A 23,341-nucleotide genomic window follows, 5' to 3' on the forward strand; every position below is an offset into this window, starting at 1 on the left:
GTAAGTTGTGTTAGCGTTTTCTTGTGACCTTTAAGAGCAAACAAAGGGGGGCTCGGGGGCGAAGCCCCCCGCATAAAAGAAAGATCAACGTTGTTTTTAAAATAAGTTGGGTTAGCGTTTTCTTGTGACCTTTAAGAGCAAACAAAGGGGGCTCGGGGGGCGAAGCCCCCGCATGAAAGAAAGATCAACGTAGTATTTAAGATAAGTTGGTTTAGCGTTTTCTTGTGACCTTTAAGAGCAAACAAAGGGGGGCTCGGGGGGTGAAGCCCCCCGCATGAAAGAAAGATCAACGTAGTATTTAAAATAAGTTGGGTTAGGGTTTTCTTGTGATCCTTAAGAGTAACGAAAAGGGGGCTCGGGGGCGAAGCCCCCAGCATAAAAGAAAGATTAACTTAGTATTTAAAATAAGTTGGGTTAGCGTTTTCTTGTGACCTTTAAGAGCAAACAAAGGGGGCTCGGGGGCGAAGCCCCCGCATAAAAGAAAGATCAACGTTGTTTTTAAAATAAGTTGGGTTAGCGTTTTCTTGTGACCTTTAAGAGCAAACAAAGGGGGGCTCGGGGGGCGATGCCCCCGCATGAAAGAAAGATCAACGTTGTATTTTAAATAAGTTGGTTTAGGGTTTTCTTGTGACCCTTAAGAGTAACGAAAAGGGGGCTCGGGGGCGAAGCCCCCGCATAAAAGAAAGATCAACGTAGTATTTAAAATAAGTTGGGTTAGGGTTTTCTTGTGACCTTTAAGAGCAAACAAAGGGGGGCTCGGGGGCGAAGCCCCCGCATGAAAGAAAGATCAACGTAGTATTTAAGATAAGTTGGGTTAGTGTTTTCTTGTGACCTTTAAGAGTAAACAAAGGGGGCTCGGGGGCGAAGCCCCCCGCATAAAAGAAAGATAAACGTTGTATTTAAAATAAGTTGGGTTAGGGTTTTCTTGTTACCCTTAAGAGTAACGAAAAGGGGGCTCGGGGGCGAAGCCCCCGCATAAAAGAAAGATTAACGTAGTATTTAAAATAAGTTGGGTTAGCGTTTTCTTGTGACCTTTCAGAGCAAACAAAGGGGGGCTCGGGGCAAAGCCCCCGCATAAAAGAAAGATCAACGTTGTATTTAAAATAAGTTGGGTAATGGTTTTCCTGTGACCCTTAAGTGCAAATAAAGGGGGCTCGGCAAAAAAGAAATACTTAAATTTTGTTTGAATTAGTTGAAATGTGACAATATTTTCTAATCGAGTCAAACAAAATCCCACTAGCTGAGAGCTTCAAAACAATGTATGGCGAAAGTATGTCTCTCTAATGTCTTCAAAAAGTCCGCGATGGCACATGTCTATATTGTCTATCTTTTACGGATAACTTACTAGGTATAAACATTTTTATGATAATACCGTAATAAGAAGGTAGCCGCTAGTTATTATTAAGTAGCAATTAGCAATAAGTACACGTTAAGCCACAAATGGCATGTAAAATCCGCCTACTTGAAATAATTTTATGTATAAATGTTAAAAGGTATTTATTTCATTATTAACACTTTCGCTACCAAGAACCCGACTGTCGGGCACACCGCTCGTAGAAGCGTAGCCGATTACATGGGTTTCCCCGTATGTAGCGAAAATGTCGTAGCGCCGCGTAGAGCCCGGTTTCGAAAGTGTTAATGACTAAAAAGTATAAAATAAATTAATAGTTTAAAAAACACTATAAAACACGCTTTTATAAATGCACGTAAAAGCCAAAAATAAATTATGGATCGTTCAAGTTGTCTCTATTTGTGAGCTGAAGTTTAAAAACTATGTGCTTTTAATTATAATATTTGATTGTAAAAGCGTGGGGCGCTGGAACAGGAAAGACTTTCTTGTAAACAAATACTAATTCGAACTTCCTGGCGAAGGAAGTTGCATAAGAACATAACGTTTACATATGCCGCCTAAGGGTTACCAAAGAGAACCAAAGATATCTCGTCCACGAACAAGAACTCTGCATCCTGTTACTGTAGACACTTTCCCCTTTTGTACTTTGATTACCGGAAAAAAGCGGCGTTCTAAGTGTCGGTGACTGTCGACTCTCCTCGCTAGTCTCGCTACTAGTGCATATTTTGTCTGAGTTCGACAAACTGGTACCTACTTTGAACACTGACTTTTAATTGATTTGACTGTTTAATGTAGAACCTACTACTCATGCTGCAACTCCAGTTAGCGCGTCAATCTGTGTAACCTCCTTCCCGTAACATAGCATAATTTGATTTATCAGCAAGTTATACTTATATATTCTGTGGTTATACAAAAAGTCTTTCCTGTTCCAGCGCCCCACGCTTTTACAATCAAATATTATAATTAAAAGCACATAGTTTTTAAACTTCAGCTCACAAATAGAGACAACTTGAACGATCCATAATTTATTTTTGGCTTTTACGTGCATTTATAAAAGCGTGTTTTATAGTGTTTTTTAAACTATTAATTTATTTAAGTTCCGTTTAACTATTGTAGGAGCAAAAAGAGGCGCTAGCCAGAGCGGCCGCGGACAAAGCGAACAAAGGCAAAGGCAAGGGCAAGGCGCCGCCCCCTCCGCCCCCTCCCCCGCCGGAGCCGGCCGAGGACGGCGCGGAGCCCGAGCCGCCGCCGCCGCCCGTGCCCTGCCCCGCTAAGGTCCTCGTGCCCAGCGCTGTGCAGTTCGGTAAGTCTTATAACTATAACTACAGCCCGTTTTATAAACTATAGACGCTCCGATTCTTCGATCTTACGCGGAGCTCGGCCATCCTATTTAGATACTTGTACTTTTATTCTGTGTATGAGGCCTCCTGGACTGGACCTTTCGGGCTTTCGGACATACGTGGAGCTCGGCCTTCGTCTTTAAACACTTGCATTAAGAAAATCAAAGCTCAAACACAGAACAGTACCTACTGTTCTGTGTTTGAGCTTTGATTTTCTTGAACGCTTCGGGCCTTCGGTGCTATGCGGAGCTCGACCTTTGGCCTTCACTTTTAGATACTTGCAGTTCGGTAAGTATTATTAGATAAGTCTTTCTATGTTTAAAGAGGGCTTTTACTAGACTAGATGCTCCGGGTTTTCGATCTTACACGGAGCTCTGCCATCTTATTTCGATACTTGTACTTTTGTTTTGTCCTGTGTATGAGGCGTCTTGGACTAGACGCTTCGGGCCTTCGACCCTACGCGGAGCACGGCCTTTGACTTTCAGATACTTATACCTATTTTTGTCCTGTGTATGATCACTCATCTCTTAAACGAAAGACGGACAAACAAACAAACATACACACTGCCATTTATAATATGTGACAATCCATAAGAAAAGGGCCCTTATGGCGGTTTCTAGTTACGGAGATATCGACGTTTTTGTAAAATCGTTCGAAATTATCGATTTTTGAATTTATGCAAAATAGTAAAATATACGAATAGACGTGCAATTGTAGCTTGGTTTCAGTAGTGTACGTTAAGTATTTCTATATTAAAATTCAGCTCAAAGTTTAGTAGAAAAGGGCCCTTATGCCAGAGCGCGTTCGAAAATATGAAAACTGTTGTTAAAAAATGTTGTAATTACTTACAACTTTTGTTTATAAGTTAGTTTATGTTATATAGGTACGATTCAATGAAGTACTTTGATACCTAATTTAAAAATTACCCGATTTAGGTACCTAGTCGTCACTTTAAAATAAAAATCTTACTCGTGAGTAGCTACTAAGTGCAATCTGACTTCAAACCTCACTCGGCGGCGTGTCAAAGCGAAGATGTTCTTCCTTTGACTAATGCCGCCGTTACCACTGTCTCTCTCTTACTCGCGACACTTCGCTCGCACGCCGCGCTCTTCACGTGGCAATGTTGCAGCAGTTGACGGTACGTAGTTTATGAATGGTCCCTTATTGGTGACATTATCGGTGGTAAGATGTGTTTTCTTCCGATATACTAAGTGTCTTAAATAATTAAAAAACAAATATTAAGAATTACAAATCGATCTGGTAGGTACTGTGTGAATTAATAATTATAATAAACGTTTTATGAGAATTACTGATTAATGATCAAGATTTTAAGTTTACTTCATATAACATTTTTTCTTTGGTATTCTGTTATAATACAAGATAAGTAACTAAAATAATAAAATACATTAGCAATGAGTAATTTTTATCTGTGATGGTCATAAGGGCCCTTTTCCCAAATGTATGGGAGTCAATAATTTGTGATTTTTATGTAACTTTAAAAATTTATAAATAAAAAAATAAGACATGCAGAATAATTCTGACACTTTAGTTATAAATGTCTAGACTGATTAAATATAATTTAGAAGTCTCTATACGAAAATTATTATTATTATAGGAGCAGATGTTAAATATTCTAATTGTGATATTCTGATTAAAATATACATATTTAATGAACCATGGGATTTTATTTCTATCCTTAAATGTAAGTTGAAACATATATAACTATGTACTATAGTTCAGATAGCAACATATTAGAAGAAAAGCCAAAAAAATATGTTTTCCTAATTTTTTTCTTATAAGCGACTTGCCCTAATCAAAGCTCGATTTTTCATGATCTGGAAGTCGATGAAACACAATCACAACTGATTCTCAAAGAAATGTACCTTGAGATACACAATCAATCGTCATCTATGTAACTTCCAATGGGAACACCCTTAAAGTGAGTTTCAAACTTCTTTTCACGTTTTCTCAAAAGTGCAATACTTAGCATGTGTATGCTTGATGATTTTTTAAAAAAAAAGTACGTGGCCTAGGGCCATGATTTTTTTTGTATTAGATAGCTTATTTAATGCAGATTTAGGATCCGTGCCTAACTCAATACCTGCCATAAGGGCCTTTCTGTGATGGATTGTCACATATTAGTATGGATTTCTTTGTTATTTTCAGATATCGTGTGCGACAACGCGGGTTTCGAGTTGTTCGCGGACTTGTGTTTAGCGACTTGGCTGGTCGAACAGAAGATTGTAACGAAGGTAACGACAAACACTAAATTATTGACACCTAAAGTTCAGGTTCTGATGCTGATTGTACTATCGAGTTCACTATAATCACAGTACAGTCAAAGAGAAATGTAACTCCGTATAGACAGATAAAGTCTAAGAAAAACGTACCTCGCAACCATCAAGAAAAAGGTACGGTGGCCTAGATGGCGTGGCGTGGCGTGGCTAGGCCGTAATGGTAAGAAATCGCCGTAGCCTATATAGTATAGACGATTGCAACTCCAAAGTCGTTACATGCGCGACTGCGCGTTGTTGACCCTAAGTGTGTAAGACTACGTACTCTCGTTGAGCTCTGGCAACCTTATTCACAGGTACGCTGTACGCTATAAGTGGGGGTTTCATTTACTAAATTGGTTTTTAAATACGTGTATTTACGCACTTGTAGTATACAGCTGATAACTCCTCGGCATGCGACTGCGGCTTTTCGTGGCAGCTTCAAGTACAATGCGACCAAGTGCTGGAACATCATTCCTCCGCCCCTCAGGAACCTACAAAGTGTAACAAGTTTTAAAACCAAATTTAAAGAACTTATACTCAAACACCAGCAGTCACAGGAAGTATTACGGCATGACACAAGTTATGTCTGATGTTCGATCTCTGTTACATGTTAACATATTAAATAGTGCGTACCTGTTTTTCTGTCCTTTCCTCACTATCAAATGTAATGTAAATGTTCGTGTCCTTTCATAGTTTTGATTAGTCTGTTTCTTCTGTATCATATTTGAGGTTATGTTTCTATCCTGTAATTGTCTTTAAAGCCGTGTTTTGTTCTCTTTATATCTTCCGTAGTGTGCATAATATAAACTTGATATGATCACTCCACTTAATTTTTTTACCTAAACTTTCTCCTTGGTAACGGGAAAGCTATTAGACGTACATAATTATAAGTCTCCATGTTACGTTGTGTTGTTTTCAAATCATTTATTTTCTAATACCAAATATTTATTTTACTGTTTTTTATCACTTGTTTACATTATTTAATGATTTACCACTAATATTTATAGTTGAACTATCTATGTCATAGCGTAATGTAATAATTTATTATTATTGTGCAGTACGGTATGGCCATGTTGTAAGTAACGCAAATCATGCAAATGTCAATTGATGGAATAGACAAAATGGCGCCTTCAGTAAGGACGCGTTCAACTTACGGTAGGGCCGTACCGTGCGGCTGCGTTCGTGTCTCGCAAATGGTCTCGTCGGAAGATCAGCGCTGACCTCCGGGTCGGCATTATGCTGAGACGGGACCATTTCGTGATAAACTTATCCATCCAATGTACATTTGTAGTTTTAGTCATACTTAATGCATAATGTGTAGTTTTTAAGTTTATTACGAATAAATATTTTGATTGATTGATATTTTGATTGATATTTCAGATCCGTTTCTACGTGAAGAAAATACCATGGTTCATATCAGACGTCACACCGAAAGACTTTACGTGAGTTCATCTAGTTCGCCTTTGTACCATCATAGATTAAATATAACAAGATCATACCATCCCATACATTAAAATGCGACCGCCTAAGACCGCGCTTACACTCCACCACACATAGATGGCGCCACAAAAAAAATGTCTTGTAGCTTTCGATTATACTTGTAGATGGTTTTAAGTGTCACTTTTGACATAGATTTACGGCTCGGAATTGACACTTAATGCCAGTCTACAAATAATCGGTGGCAACAAGGCATTTTTTGTGGCGCCATCTATGTGTGGTGGAGTGTAAGCGCGTTCGTAGGCGGTCGCATTTTAATGTATGGGATGGTATGATCTTGTTATATTTAATTTATGGTACCATAGATGAATAAATAAGGGAAGAATTGTAACTCCATACATCAGTAAATGCGGGTTAATGTATAGGCATAGTTAAGTGACATCTAGCGACAATCACGCGTAAAATAGCGTGAATTATCAGTACCACTACTCGATACTAGGTGGCAACTGTGCCTCGTCTGCCAAAAATTTAATATTAGAACAGTTTACAACTTATATTACAAGCAGAAGGAATTGAAAACAGAATACTGATTAATACTATTGTAATATTTGCTAAAAATTGGTGAGAGATAATAGTGATGGGTAGGACATCAATTTCAAATGAGTTTGTATGAGTACCTCATTTCCAAAAATGAGGTGTTACAATGTCTTACTTCAAATGAGGTGAGGTACTGATCTGTATATATATAATTTCTAGCATCGGCTGTTTGACAAAATCCATCGGCAACAAAAACTAGTATGTGTAGTTGTGTACTAGGTAAATATCCTTTATACATACTAAATTTCATTAGTCATAATGAGTACTTGAACATTTAACAAGAGAAAATAGATAAAATTAAAAAATATTTCAAGGACTGTCATAGAGACCTGATCAACTTAATTTGATGTTTTTATGGAACTGGGTCTAATTTTGCCATTGAATAATATTATTTACAGTTTGTTCCATTTAAATTACTGCTACAAATTACAGTGGTTTCATATTATTAACAGCTTAATAACAACATACTTTGATTAGCATAGTTACCATAAAACTGCATGTTTTAAAACAAACTAAAGTTCGTATTGTTTTATACTTAGTACCACTTTTACATAAAAATAACAAGCTTACCACTCCATGTGTTTTAAAAGCAATATGATAGTAATTAAAAGCACCATCAACATTCGCGACGCCGGTAAGTCTTTTCACTATTTTTTTGCACACAAATGACACTAAGGCAGAATCACAGGTATATTTTTGATTGTGTAAAAGTTGTCACCATTATTACATTTTGGCTCATTTATTAGTATTATCACTGTAGGACAAAACTAAACTTTATGCAAATATTGCTAATGCAACTAACTTTTCTTTTGTAAACTGTCATTACTGTCAACGTCAACCGCCTGTGAATTACGTTTCGTTTCAGATTTATTTATCATTCTATTGAATTAAGAAATGAATTATTCTTTCTATTACTGATTAAATACTTAATTAAACTACCATGCTTCACATAATTTATATTATATTTCGGTCAGTAATCTTGTAATTGTTTTTAAGCAAGCTTCGTAAACGCATCTTCTCAGTGGTTGGCCCTCTGTGATTGGTATTCCGAATATTCAAAACGCTTCAAAGTTATCATTTCACTGTCCAGTCTACGAGAGCTCCCTGATTACACATAACAACAGCCATACAAACTCTATTGCTGCGGTAGATCACGTTATACTGGTCAATGTGTTAGCACAATAATAGCTATCAAAAAATTCAAAAATGAAGACCTGCCGCAAAAAACAACATTTTGCATCTCAGCAGCATTTATTCATGACTTCACAAATGCGACAGAGACAAAAGATGTGGTTCACGCGAAATCGTCTGATTTTTCGCGCGGTTTTTGCGAGCAAGTTAACTATGCTAGGATCAAAAAGGCGTAAAATGTATGAAAACTTGCGGCGCATAAGATTGTTTTCTTTCGAGTCATGTGTAACGTATTTTTGGTGAGGCTAATTTGAAGCCCGCGTGTGTCTGTCTTACTCCCTCTTATGGTAAACGTAGCTATCTGTTTCACTTTGAAAGGATTTTTGGAGTATTGTTGTCGCAGTGCCTCTTCTGTCTTTCCGGTACAAAGCGATTTCCGGTACAAACGAGTCAAACGATACATTTTATTTTATCGGTGGACCTTTTGTCCCGGCCATAAGGTCTGTAGTTCGGTAACTGAACGTGTGGTTGATCACTTCATTGAGGTGTCGACTCTCGCGACGGAGTTTGAGGGCCGCGTCTGCCGCGAGGCGCGCGCATGGATGATGAGTTTTTGACGTTTTGTGACATTTGAAGTATGTGCATGATCTGTGAGGAATGAGGTGTTTGTGTTGCGAGCGAGTATTTGAGGGCCGCGAGGCGCGCGTGTGGATGATGAGTTTTGACGTTTTTGTGACATTTGAAGTACGTGAATGCTTTGTGAGGCGTGAGGTGTTTGTGTTGCGACTGTCACAAGCGAGTAAAATGAGGTGCGGTGAGTTGAAGTGTGATGCAATACATTTTTGCCGTGTGAAGTACTGCGACAAATTAACAATATGAGTGGTACAAATGAGGTGCCTCATGAGTGAGGAACTCAACACTAAGAGATAATTTACGCTAGTTGACGCGAGATGACGCTAGATGTCACTACAAATAACTTGCATTTACGGATGTATGGAGTTGCAACTCTTCCCTTACTTATTCCTCTATGGTTGTAAGTTACTTATATCAAATACTATGTAAACTCTACGAGTTAATACGTGCAGCTTGGTGCCAAAGTTGGCAACACGCGATACTAGCGCCCCTAGCGGCATGAGTTGATCATAATAGTTTAATTCATACAGTATAAAATTACAAAAAGTCACACATTCTTATCTTTTTGTTTTAAAATAGATCAAGTAATCGCATTTTCTATTTTAACCTCCTGAGTCCCCGCGTACTTGTACAAGTACAAATTAAATTCGAGTTTTGAACTCTTAAACAAATAAAAGAAAGTTCCAAATTCAAAATCGGAAAAATTGGCCCGGGACTCAGGAGGATAATTTACTAAAACAAAAGTCTGACAAACTTTGAACAGCTCGTACCGCTAGATGGCGCTGCTAAATTGTTGCCGCTCCATTGTATGGGAAACGTCAGAAGCTGCACGTATTAACTCTAAGAGTTTATATAGTATTTGCTTATATCCTGATGTTATGTGCCTAATGTGTATCATTTCAGAGAGCTGATCACTATGTGTTGCAACGCGGAGTACAGTCGACAGGCGCCGGCGCCTGAACCTAAGAAACCACGTTAGTATAAGCTACTTGACTCTTTTTAACCCCCGACGCAAAAACGACGGGGTGTTATAAGTTTGACGTGTCTGTCTGTGTGTGTGTCTGTCTGTGGCATCGTAGCTCCCGAACGGATGAACCGATTTTGAAAAAATCCCCTAACCCCCGACGCAAAAACGGAGGGGTGTTATAAGCTTGACATCTCTGTCTGTCTGTCTGTCCGTCTGTCCGTCTGTCTGTCTGTCTGTCTGTCTGTCTGTCTGTTTGTCTGTCTGTGTGTGTGTCTGTCTGTGGCATCGTAGCTCCCGAACGGATGAACCGATTTAGATTAGTTTTTTTTGTCTGAAAGCTGATTGCTCCTGTAGCGTCTTAATTCATAAATGCTCCATTTATGGGTGAGAATTAGGGATGTAACGACTATTGATTTGGCCGACTAGGCCGACTACCGACTAGTCGGCGCTTGGGTGGCCGATTAGTCGGCCGACTAGTCGGCTAGTCGGCCAAAACAAAATTTTTCGACTAAATTCACATTTTCAATGTCATTTTTGATCCTTTCTTCGCGCTTTTTGTGATTTTTTACAGGTTCATGACAATAATATACATTTTCTATTTTTAACAACCGGCTTGGCTTAGTGGGTAGTGATCTTGCCTATGAAATCGATAATCCTAGGTAGGAAATTTATTTCTGTGATGATTACAGATATTTGTTGTTAAACGAAGAAAGGAATTACGAATAGGTACATACTAAAACCATACTTTTCAGCTGATAATTTAGTTTTGTACTGTTTTTCTATAACTAATGAAGTGCCGACTAATCGGCCTTTTTTGCCGACTAGTCGCCGACTAATCGCCGACTACAAATGTGGCCGGATAGTCGGCTTTCCCGACTAGTCGGTACATCCCTAGTGAGAATAAATGATTTTTGAATAAAATGTTTCAGTGGCGGAAGGCGAGGCGCCCCCTCCGCCGACCAGCGTGACGTCGGCCGAGCTCAAGGCGCTGGGCAAGAAGTTCCAGCGCTACTACGAGGACGGAGTGTTCGTTGTATCTGTGAGTTATACCATAAATTAAATACAAGATCATACCATCCCATACATTAAAATGCGACCGCCTACGAACGCGCTTACACTCCATTACACATAGATGGCGCCAGAAAAAAATGCCTTGTTGCCACCGATTATTTGTAGATTGGCATTAAGTGTCAATTCCGAGCCGTAAATCTATGTCAAAAGTGACACTTAACGCCATCTACAAGTATAATCGAGAACTACAAGACATTTTTTTGTGGCGCCATCTATGTGTGGTGGAATGTAAGCGCGGTCTTAGGCGGTCGCATTTTAATGTATGGGATGGTATGATCTTGTTATATTTAATTTATGGTTATACTCTGTCAAAAAACTTGTTCCGTCTATTGACTCAAAGAGTCGTCGGCAACCCGAACCCTCCTTAGAACTTGTACACTCCTTTTTGCTGTGTACTTAACACAGCAAAAGGGAATGTACAAGTTTCTAATGGGGTGGCAACGCGCATGTGACACTGTTTGAGTTGCAAGCGTCCATAGGTCACGGTGACCGCTTTACATCAGGCGGGCCGTTTGCTTGTTTGCCACCGACGTAGTATTAAAAAAAAACAAGTCTGTCAGTAAATAAGAACAAAGAAAACTATATGCATCCTTCTCTTTAGGGCGCTAAAGAAAAGGGTACTTATAGTTTTCTTTGTTCTTATTTACTGACAGACTTGTTTGACAGAGTTTATTTGAGCATTTCTTTTTTTTTTGCCACTTTTATGAAGTGTGATATTTTTGAAAAAAAAAATATGCTATTCCTACTCAGAATTACTAGCTTTTTCAATCCTAGTAGTTAAAAAAATTGTCCCATACGATTTTTTCTTATTTTGTTACCATTTCCCGTACATGTTATATTGGGTAACAAAAGAGGAAAGTAACAAAAATGTATGGAAATTCTGGGACACTTTTTGTCTCCCAGTGAGATTGAAAGTACTCGTGTAGAAGTACAATTGACCTAAAATTCCCTAAAACAATCGAAATATTTTTTATTGGCAAAAAAAAAGAAATGCTCATTTACAGTTTTTAACCCTTTAAGACACGTCAAACTTAATACCACTCCGTCGTTTTTGCGTCGGGGGTTAAAAACGGCCTTGAGCAGGTTTTTAGGGTTCCGTACCTCAAAAGGAAAAAACGGAACCCTTATAGGATCACTTTGTTGTCCGTCTGTCCGTCCGTCCGTCCGTCTGTCAAGACCCTTTTTCTCAGGAACGCGTGGAGGTATGAAGCTGAAATTTATATCAATTACTCAGGTCTACTGTCCCTTGAAGCTGTGAAAAAATCAAACTTCTAAGCCAACGCAATCAAAAGATACAGCCGTTTATGCCGCAAATTTTCGACACTTGCAAGGGAATCAAAACCTACAGGGTGCTTCCCGTGAACTCAGAATCTTGAAATTTGGTACGAAGCAACGTCTTATAGCATAGATAAAGGAAAAATTACGAAAACCATAAATTTTTAGTTACATCACATAATATATTTTTTTTTAATAATTTTAACCTTACTACCCATTTCCTCATAAACGCGTAGAGGTATTAAATTGAAATTCATACCAAATACTCAGGTCTATAATACCTTTAAGCTGTAACAAAATCAAACTTCTATGTCAACGCAATCAAAAGAAACAGCAATTTAAGCTGCATATTTTGAAACTCGCAAGTACTCGCAAGGGAATCAAAACCTAAAGGGTACTTCCAGTCGACCTAGAATCTTGAAATTTGGCATGAAGCAACGTTTTATAGCACACATAAAGGAAAAATTCCGCAAACCTTAAATTTTTAGTTACATTACAAAATATTCTTAAATTTATGCTCCTCCATCTTTCCCCATTGTAATGTTATGAATTTCATTTTGCAATAAAAATACCATAGTTATGACTCGATTGTCGTAATGAACGAACTTTGTAAACCTTGCAGGTTTGTACGGAACCCTCGGTGCGCGAGTCCGACTCGCACTTGGCCGGTTTTTTTTTATTTATTCATCAAAACATTACTGCACAATATAGCAAATAAAGTACAAATGGCGGACTTAATGCATAAAGATATTCTCTACCCGTCAATCAACAGGCTAAACAGAAAGAGTAGTGGGAGCAGGCTTTAAAAAAAATAGGTAACTGAAAATGAAACATATATAGTTACATATTTATTTATCGTATGGCATTTATACATCTTACTGGATTACATAATTATATACATACATACATTTTCTTACGGACCAACTGCGTATGCACAACTACTAGTAGTAATAAGGATTTTTTTTCTGAATCATTCCCATAGACACTGGTTTACTGTCATTTAATGCAAGTTGTGGAATGAGCTACCTTCTGAGGTGTTCCCCTTGCGCTAATAACATTGGGTTCTTGAGTAGAATTTAGGGCAGAAGAAGCAGGTATTTAGGGTTCTTAAAGGTCGGCAACGCATAGGTGACTCCCCTGATGTTGCTTATGTCCATGGGCGGCGATGACTGCTTTCCATTAGGCGGCTCGTCTGCTCGTTTGCTGCCTATTTCATAAAAAAAAGTTCCCAAATACCCAACTATTCTTACATGTCCCCGTTGTCCCCTAGATGTCGCTGTACCCGCGACAGTTGATGTTTGCGTTTTTCGACACATACATAGTGATTCAGGAGACGTGAGCAAGATCAACGATTAACACTGCCTCATATCCCTTAAAATTATAAAAATCTGTTTCGTGCCTTAATTAGTGAAAAATCTCGATTTTTTGACAATGTAAATGTTAATGATTAATTTATGAAGTACTTGGTCACCCTACAGTTAAAAAAAAACCCCGATGCCAATACAGATGTACTGCGTAAATCTTCTCCTTCGTATTTTTCCGGAAACGTTCGTACTTTTCATGCTGGTTCAGTCAATGTCAGTACGTCTTGTACTGAGACTGACTGAAATAGCATGACACGTTCGTACGTTTCCGTAACAATACGAAGGAACAGCTTTTTGCACTACATAATTATGTACTCAATGTCAAGTTTTTTTTATACTACGTCGGTGGCAAACAAGTATACGGCTCGCCTGATGTAAAGCGGTCACCGTAACCTATAGACGCATGCAACTCAAACAGTGTCACATGCGCGTTGCCACCCCATTAGAAACTTGTACATTCCCTTTTGCTGTGTTAAGTACATAGCAAAATGGAGTGTACAAGTTCTAAGGAGGGTTCGGGTTGCCGACGACTCAAAGGACAATAGACGGAACAAGTTAATTCCGTAAGTCCTCCTGTCATCAGCACACCGCACCCTAGTTGAGCTCTGGCAGCCTTACTCATCGACAGGAACACACACACTCAAGTGCCAAATAATTGTAATAAAAACCATAAAATTAGAATATACCTTATCTCAGCTCGATAAGGTATATTCTCAGGTTTGCCTCTTCTTTCGTAATGCGAACTGCTAAGTAATGGAACATGCTCCCCTCATCTGTATTCCCGGGCGAATACAATCTGGGTGAATTCAAGTCAAGAGTCAATAAGCTATTACTGAACCAGTGAGCTACAACCTCGGCCTTGTCGTCACTTTCCATCAGGTGCGACTAAGGTCAATCACTGGCCAGTTTATAATTAAAAAAAAAAAAACTTTCTGGTGTTGTATTGAACCATGAGAAGTCCTTTAAATATCTTGGATACTGAGTGACCGAGGACCTTACTGACGATGCAGACATGGAGAGAACGCAAGGCACTGGCTGTCAGGACTCAGGAGTGTCGGGTGTAAGGTGTAATATGCTGGCTAGCTGGCATGCGGGTTTCGAAGTGCATCCCCTGATTAAAATAACCCCTAAGTAGGTTAAAATAACCCTTTTTCTACTCGTCGACTTTAATCTGTCAATTAGGACACCACAGACTAAACTATATGAGCCGACTTTTCAGTGTTGGATAGTCTTTGACACTTAATCAACTATAATATTTCATTACAATTCACTTTAGTTAACTGAAAAAAATTCAAAAATAGAACTTCATACAAGTTCTATACTAATTTGCGATACCTGGCAAATTTTTATGCATCTGAAACACGTTTTTTTTTTATTTATCGCGTTATCGATCAATCAGAGACGGTTATTACAAACAATTGGTTGCTAGGTAATTCGATGTTGATACAACGGTGAACGACGCTATTAACATTAATTTTAACTTGAATGATGATATTTTTCGTCCATTGATGATGAAAATGAAGACTCATAGAAAAAGTATTGTATACAATAGTGATATAATTAAGCTTTTCACTCTCGTACCGTACTAGCTCGTGGCCTCAACATGGTACTCGACTGAAAAGCTTTGTATTATATCACGATTGTATAAAATACTATTTTAAAGCATTCTGCCAGTCATTTTATGCCTGTAGCCTATGGACCAATTATACGCAGCGTTCATATAATATAATACCACAGAACTACCTATATTTAGATAGAGGAAACAAGTTCATATATTTGTATAGGGGCCGAGCGTGTCAAATTTTGTACTGAAGTTGTTTCTTGCCTGTAATTTTAAATATGTCTCAGGCTCTTGATTGTTCAATTTTTGCGTTGTTGCAATTGAATATCACGTAACGAGGCATTTTTTATGTTTTGATTGACTTCAACTTACAAAAATTGACGCCCGAAAGCTGCAAGCTGCGATTAAAGACGGACAACTCAGTGGATTTCACTGAGTTCATTTGACACGCTAAGTAGATACGTTTGCTTGATCTATGGTATATATGACATCTGTGTATAATACCCTGCGCGTACAATATAACAATGGGTTCAGGATCCTGCTAGGGCTGCCTCGGCATTTGACTGTCCTTTTATGCGCAAATGGAATGACATGCACATTAAAATATGACAATTATTATTATTTATTTTAATTTTAAATTGAGTGGCTTATAGTACCTGTGCATAGTTATAGTACTTATAGTAGTGTGTGAAATGAAATGTTTTTAAATACCTAATGTAATCTACGAACAGTTTTTTATTATTCATTTTTAATTTATTTGTTATTCGCAACTATGGGAACAAATCAAATTCAAACTGCTTGCCCTTAGAGTTGGTCAAAGACGCCTAGTCTTACAAAGATGACATATAGAAGAGAAATTTCGACGGCTTCCGCTGTGGCGAGGTGGCCTAGGGGTTCATGGCGTTTGGCCCGGATTGCTAATACAAACCGGTTCGAATCCGGCCTTCACCACTGGTGGTGTTCGTCATTTTTTCTTTAATATATGACATCTTATTTCGATTTTTTTTTATTATTTGTTATTATTTAATTTTAAATTAATTCAATTTAATATTAAAAAAAAAATGTTACTAATACAAATATGGGTATAATACCTGAAATAAATGATTCAATTAAATTCATTAATGTTTCAGTGTGAAGACTTCTGGACGTCGCCCCACGTGTTCAAAGACATGAAGAAATATGACTACTGGTTGTACCGGAAACTCCAGTACGCCGTGGCTGTCCTGTTCAAAGGGGACTTGAACTATAGGAAGCTGCTGGGGGAGAAAAACGTCCCGCCCATCACACCACTACTGCAGGCGCTGCAAGGTATATACATAATACATATATATACAGATATTTGTTCCTGACTCATGGATGTTTTCTATGTATATATATTTATATATTATATCAAAGAGGATCGAGTATTATAGAGAGCTACTGTCGAAGTAAAATGTGTAATCACAGTGCATAGACTGCCATCTCTTGACACAGGCTTGAAACTTGAACCTCAGTTTTGACAATTTGGCCCATATTCTTAGCTTGATATGTTTTAAAATGTCAAATATTAATATTAGCGCCATCTAGCTGAGCGTACCTTTTTCTGTATGGTACTGAGGTACGTTTTTTTCTTAGACTTTATCTGTCTTTACGGAGTTATATATGTCTTTGAATATAGTAATCCCACTTCTGATGTCGATAAAGGATTTTTCATCACACCCGCACTTTAAATGTGCTATTGCACGCAGGCAGAGCGTGAGTTATAGAAAAATCGTTCCCCCAAGGGAATAATGAAATTTCTAGGACCGTACTTAACTTTTTTACATGTATTTACCTACATATTTTTGACATTGCGAGTGTGATGAAAAACATTGTGTGTAACTCGGGAAGTATGAATATTACTAACTCGAGTCTTTAAATCGCTCCGGCAAGCCGTCGCGATTTAACTTACTCTCGTTAGTAATATTCAACTTCCTCCCCTTGTTGCACAATGTACTATTTTGTAGGCGACGTCCGTTTTCGATGCTCGCTTATGTAAGATTAATAAATATAAATGTACAGATATAGTGCGAAAAGGGTTTCCTTCGGAAACGTTCGTATAATTTGTCATGCTGGTTCAGTCAATGTCAGTACATCTTGTACTGAGACTGACTGAAATAGCATGACACGTTCGTACGTTTCCGTAACAATACGAAGGCAAATCTTTTCGCACTACACTGTTTTTTTTTTTTTTTTTTTTTTTTTTTTTTTTTTTTTTTTTTTTTTTTTAATGCATGTTAAATATAAGATGTAATGTTTTGAAAAGAAGTGGCCCGCCGAGTTTCTTGCCGGTCCCATAGTGGATACCTTCCTCCAACTGAGGGGGGACTGAAATCTTCTCGAGGCTGAGGCGTAGGGTTAGAGCCGGCGTAGTTTTATTTGACGTTCATAAGCGCATTGTAATATGCCTACTTGGAAAATAAATATTTCATTTCATTTCATTTCTGTACGTATCTTGGACAAAAGGGATGACGACTACATAAAAAAATGGCAAAGCAAACACTGCCGTACCATCCTTTACTGGAACTATTTCGCGGCATTTTCAGGCCCCTTGATTGCAGGCGTCCATATACAGGGTGGGGCCTGTAACAAAAGCAAAAAATTAAACTGTAGGCTGTACTCCTTAAACTGACCAACATTTCTTCAGCGACTTTTAAAAATTATGAAGTCTTTAATTTTCTTATTTTTCATACAAAATAAATATTAGCTTCAATGGACGCCATTATTGTTGTCATTGACGTTGTCAGTCACACTTTAGACTTAACAGAATTCGCAATACATTACCTCTTAGGAAAAACTTTCAAGGGTGATAAATAACAAAATACAAGTTATTTTTAAAAGTCGCTGAACAAATGTTGGTCTGTGTAAGGAGTACAGCCTACAGTTTAATTTTTTGCTTTTGTTACAGGCCCCACCCGGTATAGTAATAAATAATTCGCAGTAAGGAACCTTCGATTTGGCATGACTATGTCTAGATTTCATTACTTGGCTAGTTTTTTACAGAATGTTTTTGGTAGGATACATTTTTCGCATATCCCATGTGTTAAAATGGTTGAATCAGATATTAGCGCCATCTAACCGAGCATCAGCCTAGGCTGTAGCGCGATCTAGTCGACCGTACATTTTTCTTGATGGTTCCGTGGTACGTTTTGTTCTTAGACTGTATCTGTCTTTACGGAGTTACAGTGGGTTCATCTTTACTTGTCCTATCATGTAAACAAACGAAACGTCAAATATGATCAAAGACAATTACTAGTGATTGGAAATGTCGATAAAATGATGAATTAACGATAATTTGTAAATAAACGCTGCTAACGTCATCAGAGGATTTATCTAAAAACCAAAATTTAATTCGTTTTCGTTACATTTGCATGTTCTATGGAAAAGGCTAGTAAAGTATTCATTTTATAGTACTAGATACTATTAACATGAATACAACAAAAAATATACTGATAGTAAAATATTTATTGTAAAGACAGGAAATAAAACGTAAAGAAGTGGGTTAATAAATCTGATAAATTATTGTAGTTAATATCAAGGCATTTTTTCCAAGCTATACAAACTCAAATGTTAATATCGATCGTTCATAACGATAAGTTGTCATCTTGTGGGGACGAGTCACCGTCTGCCGGAAATAAAATTGGATACCGTTTTATTAGGCAGGCGTCCGGTTTTTTTTATCCATAGCCCAGTATTTAGTCCATCACTTTCATCAAAATAGACCAGTTCATTTTAGATTCCATTAACTCTCAAATAGTCCTTACACCCTGGCGGGTGTTGCCTCTGCGTGTGTCCCATGATACGGGCAAGGGCAACATCCGCTCGGTGTACCCCTTACATTTCATTAAAGTGTCGAAAGGGCCTCTACGTGTTGGCTTCGGCCCCGCGCACGCCTCCCAAAGGTCCGGAATACCATTGTTCCGTGATGGGAAAGACATACAAAAAAAAAAGTTGTCATCTCAACGTTACGATTCATAGACAATCTAGACTTCGTAATGTCAGGAATTTTGGATGTCATCCGTTCGTAATTGCAGTCATTGATGAAAATTTTTTTTAGAAATAATATTTTTCAGTGGTTTTTTGATTGAATTCATACTTTGTGAATTTCGTTAAGTATATAATAACATTTTAAGAAATTATTAATGTGTAATTCCAGAGAAAAGTGAGATAATGTTTCCCAGCAGTATTTGTTTACATGATTAGACAAGTAAGGTTGAACTAAATTTATATAATACAGGGTGATTCATGAGTCGTGAGCAGGAGTGAACAGGGTACCTACTGGGGAGGGTCACACTGAGCAACTTTCATAATGGGGCAACACTAAATTGTGGTATATTTTTTTAACGTAATTGATAATTAGCTATCAATTAAGTACTTATCAATTAAGTCATAGTTAAGAAAAATAATCACAATTCAGTGTTGCCCCATTATGAAAGTTGCTCAGCGTGACCCTCCCCACTAGGCTTGTGTCGTTCACGAACTATGAACTGTTAGGAATAAAATCCCATCAATGACCGAAATGAACTGAATCTTACCGTGGTCTGAGAATCGGTCTTTGCTCATTTAGTTCAGTCACAGAATATATAATAGTACAAGTAGTGGTTCAGTATAGGATCGGCGAGCGCGAGCGGTTTGGATCAAGAAAGAGTGTGTGACGGCGCCGACCGGGAGCGAGGTATTTAGCAAAGCGAAACAAAAACGTCAGGTTTTCATATTAAGCTTCGGTTACTTACAACCTTTCGGCCCGGAATTGTTATTGTCTGTGGAATATTCGTATCATTTTGACACTAGTCGATCCCATTCGTTCTGATCTTTCCGACCGTAGTGGTCGCTGGTCTGACTGAACTAAATGAGCAAAGACCTAAAAGAGCGAACTAGTTCGTGGGAGCAATTGAACGAGATCGGAGCGCTCCGATCAACGAACGAAACGGCACAAGCCTACTCCCCACCCCCAGTACCTACCCTGTTCACTCCTGCTCACGACTCATGAATCACCCTGTATTTGTCTTTGATATTAGCGAGTATCAAAAAAAGATGTCGCCTTCAAAAATTGTCATTACTGTCAAAAATCACCTTAACTGAACTCCTAGTGAAACTAGTACTATCAGTACACAATCATCGTTCGCTACTTTGTCGTTGGTACAGCGCCATCTCACGGACACTTCAGAAACTCCATAACATCGGGCCGTCCTTATCGCACTTTCGAATAGTGCTATTGGCTACGTGCACGACAATTACGCCCACTACCAAGTGAACCTGAAGTGGAAAATGTCAAAAAATGACATGTAAACAAACATTATATTTTAACGATTTTTCGTTAATTTTAAATAAATCGAATAACAAGAGCTACTATTTTAAGTGTAATTTAGGTAAATAGATTATAAAGACATGGATATAATACCAAAAATCAGTTTCCAAAGCATTACTCACGGTATAAACTTCCAACCCCAGACTACAGAAAGAGTCAATAAATTGGTGCTGGCAGAGGGCATATAAGAATCTTGAAGAACATAGGAGTAATGGTACAAGTTCTTCGAGCTAGTGATATGGTATTCGCTAAACCTCCGTCCCGTTAATGCCATATAAAACAAATCTAAACGTAAGTACCTAGTCATGTCCGCGGCCACAGAAATATCCGACACGGGGCTATTCCCAGGCTAGGCCTGAATCTTTAAGCATAATCTTTTACGGTAGGACAAATACTAACAGACTATTGAACAATATTAGGTAAACAAAGCTTAAATATAATTTATTATAATGTTTTGTTTTGACATGTCACTTACGTTTTCTCTTCACCGTAGCTATCCATTTAGTTCTTTGATCCTATTTCCAGTGTGCTCTAAGAAACGCATAGAACGTGCAACGACTATTTATGCCATTATTTGTACAATTAACAACGAAACAACATTGATGCCCCATATCAAACATTACACATTGTATTATATTGTATGAGTTTTGATAGATGACAACCACAATCAGTGTCGATTTTGACCACCGCAAGCACTGCGATCGCTTTGCTTACCCCCTCCATGCACTTCGCACGAAGCCAATAGGGACGGCCTGAAGTTTTACCATTTACCGCGCGACCGTGCTTGCCTGCCTGGTGTCGGATTTTCAGAAGCGTACTGCTTTCGGTACTGACGCGGGATAGCTATTCGAAAATAAAGGGATTCCTGCTAAACTATTGTCCCAGAGCTGTAAGAACCTCTTTTTGACACATGACAGCGTCCACAAAACGTAAACTTGCGCAACCTATTGACATTTTAAATAAAATCCGGTAATAATATTTAAAAAAAATCAAGTACTTAAAAACAATATTTCGCTTACTTTAAACATAATCTAACACATCATGTTACATTTTTTCGTATCTTCGTTAGTGAGTATTTTACGATATTAATTTATCGCGCAGGATTTATTTATTATGTCATTTATCATTCATTTTTATTTTTAAACTAGTGCTATGGCAGATTCTATCATTTCGATTCAAATGACATTTCGGTAAGCTGATAGAAATCGTATATTCCTTTAAGCGCCTCCTTTAGCAGGGGGAAATTAGCTAAAATTACGGCATAATTAATGGAAGGTTTTTTTAAATTGAAATATGTACGTTATAGACCGAAGTTATTTTTCATCAACCCTCCCCACTCCTCCCTCCTCTGCGTCACCCCTCTACCCTCCCTTAAAGTGCCGAAAATGCGGTTTTTCTCGATTTCTGACAAAACAGTTGAAGATACAGAAAAAGCGCGTAGGAACGAAGTAATCCTTAATAAATTTACTACAAATCATTCATTAACACTTTGGTTCTAGCACTTATAGTTTACGCGTGATCCGTCACGAAAGTTGGTCCTTTGCTGCAATCTTCTTTAGTGAATGTTAAGTTTTCGCCCAAAATGCATACGAAATCGTCGAAATTTGTTTGATATAACTAAAATATTGTAACTCATGACTAAAATAAAATTAAGGGGGAAAAATCACTACCATGGGTGGAATTTCCAATATGTCTTGGAATTCCAGTAACTATTTAAGACGTAATATTTTCACGGTAGTAGTCGCTAGGAGTACCATTGATCTATATAGTGTATCTATGACTGGGGATGAGCTTTTGGTAGCTGTTGGTAGAGCCCTGGAGTATCAATCCAGTAGCCGTGAGTTCAAGTCCCACCCATGGTAGTGATTTTTCCCCCTGAAATTCATTTTCAGTTTATAATATTTTAGTAATATCAAACAGATTTCGTAAGCAATTTGGGAGAAAACTTAACATTCACTAAAGAAAATTGCAGTAAAGGACCAACTTTCGTGATGGATCACGCGAAACCTATAAGTGCTAGAACCAAAGTGTCAATGAACGATTTGTAGTAAATTTATCAAGGATTACTTTTTTCCTACACGCTTTTTCTGTATCTACAACGGTTTTGTCAGAAATCGCGAAAAACCGCATTTTCGGCTATTTAAGGGGGGGAAGAGGGGTGACGCAGAGGGGGGAGGGATGGGGAGGGTTGATGAAAAATAACTTCGGCCTGTAATGTACATATCCCAATCAAAAAAAACCTTCCATTAATTATGCCAACATTTTCATACATTACTTTCCAGAAGCAACGGACTACTTGTACATAGGGCCTAATCGATTCAACCAATTCGAAATTAATCGTTAGATTTGGCAAATGATACCTATTAGCCTCATCGCAACATACTTCAAAACAAATGTGTCAAAAACGTGAGCTCACAAATCCGGGACAATAGGCTACTTGACCCTTTTTCAAAGTATTGGGTTGGCACAAAAGTAATGACACACTCTACAAAACTCTATACATTTCCTTTCTTAAGTTAATTGTTTTCGATAATATTCTAGTATGTTGTACAACATTCTAGGTACTTCTAATGTGAGGGTATATAAAGCCGCCCTCGTGATTGGTTTAGTTAGATTGAAATAAAATGGACGAGCGACAAGTTCGAACACTTTACTTATACGAGTACTTGTTAGGCCACAGTGCGCGGGCTGCCGCTGACAATATCAACACTGCATTGGGCGCTGGAAGTACAAGCCATGCCACGGTGTCCAGATGGTTTGACCGTTTTAAATCAGGAGACAGGAGCCTTGAAAGTCAGTCACGCTCAGGGCGACCACCTGCATTCAATGATGACGATTTACGCCGCGAACTACAGTCGAATCCTGATGCTACTACTCGTGAATTAGCGGAAGCACTTAACTGCAGTCACCACGCTGTGGAATACCATCTGCATGAGCTTGGGTATCGAAAAGTTTTGGCTCGATGGGTACCGCACATCCTTACCGACGCCAGTCGTGCAGTCCGTGTCGCCA

At 38.3% G+C, this 23,341-nt stretch overlaps 1 protein-coding gene across 2 annotated transcripts in view; it reads left to right on the forward strand.

The window, feature by feature from the left end:
• LOC125237096 (damage-control phosphatase ARMT1-like) overlaps positions 1 to 23,341 on the forward strand; it is a 61,641-nt gene that overhangs the window by 24,947 nt on the left and 13,353 nt on the right. For both annotated transcript variants that reach the window (XM_048144057.1, XM_048144059.1), the window contains 6 exons: positions 2,468 to 2,654; positions 4,858 to 4,943; positions 6,348 to 6,409; positions 9,669 to 9,739; positions 10,662 to 10,771; positions 16,134 to 16,311. In XM_048144057.1, the coding sequence (XP_048000014.1) occupies positions 2,468 to 2,654; positions 4,858 to 4,943; positions 6,348 to 6,409; positions 9,669 to 9,739; positions 10,662 to 10,771; positions 16,134 to 16,311 (694 nt within the window). The remainder of the gene's footprint in view (positions 1 to 2,467; positions 2,655 to 4,857; positions 4,944 to 6,347; positions 6,410 to 9,668; positions 9,740 to 10,661; positions 10,772 to 16,133; positions 16,312 to 23,341) is intronic.

Source organism: Leguminivora glycinivorella, chromosome 20 (assembly GCF_023078275.1).
Source record: "Leguminivora glycinivorella isolate SPB_JAAS2020 chromosome 20, LegGlyc_1.1, whole genome shotgun sequence".
Lineage (NCBI taxonomy): Eukaryota > Metazoa > Arthropoda > Insecta > Lepidoptera > Tortricidae > Leguminivora > Leguminivora glycinivorella.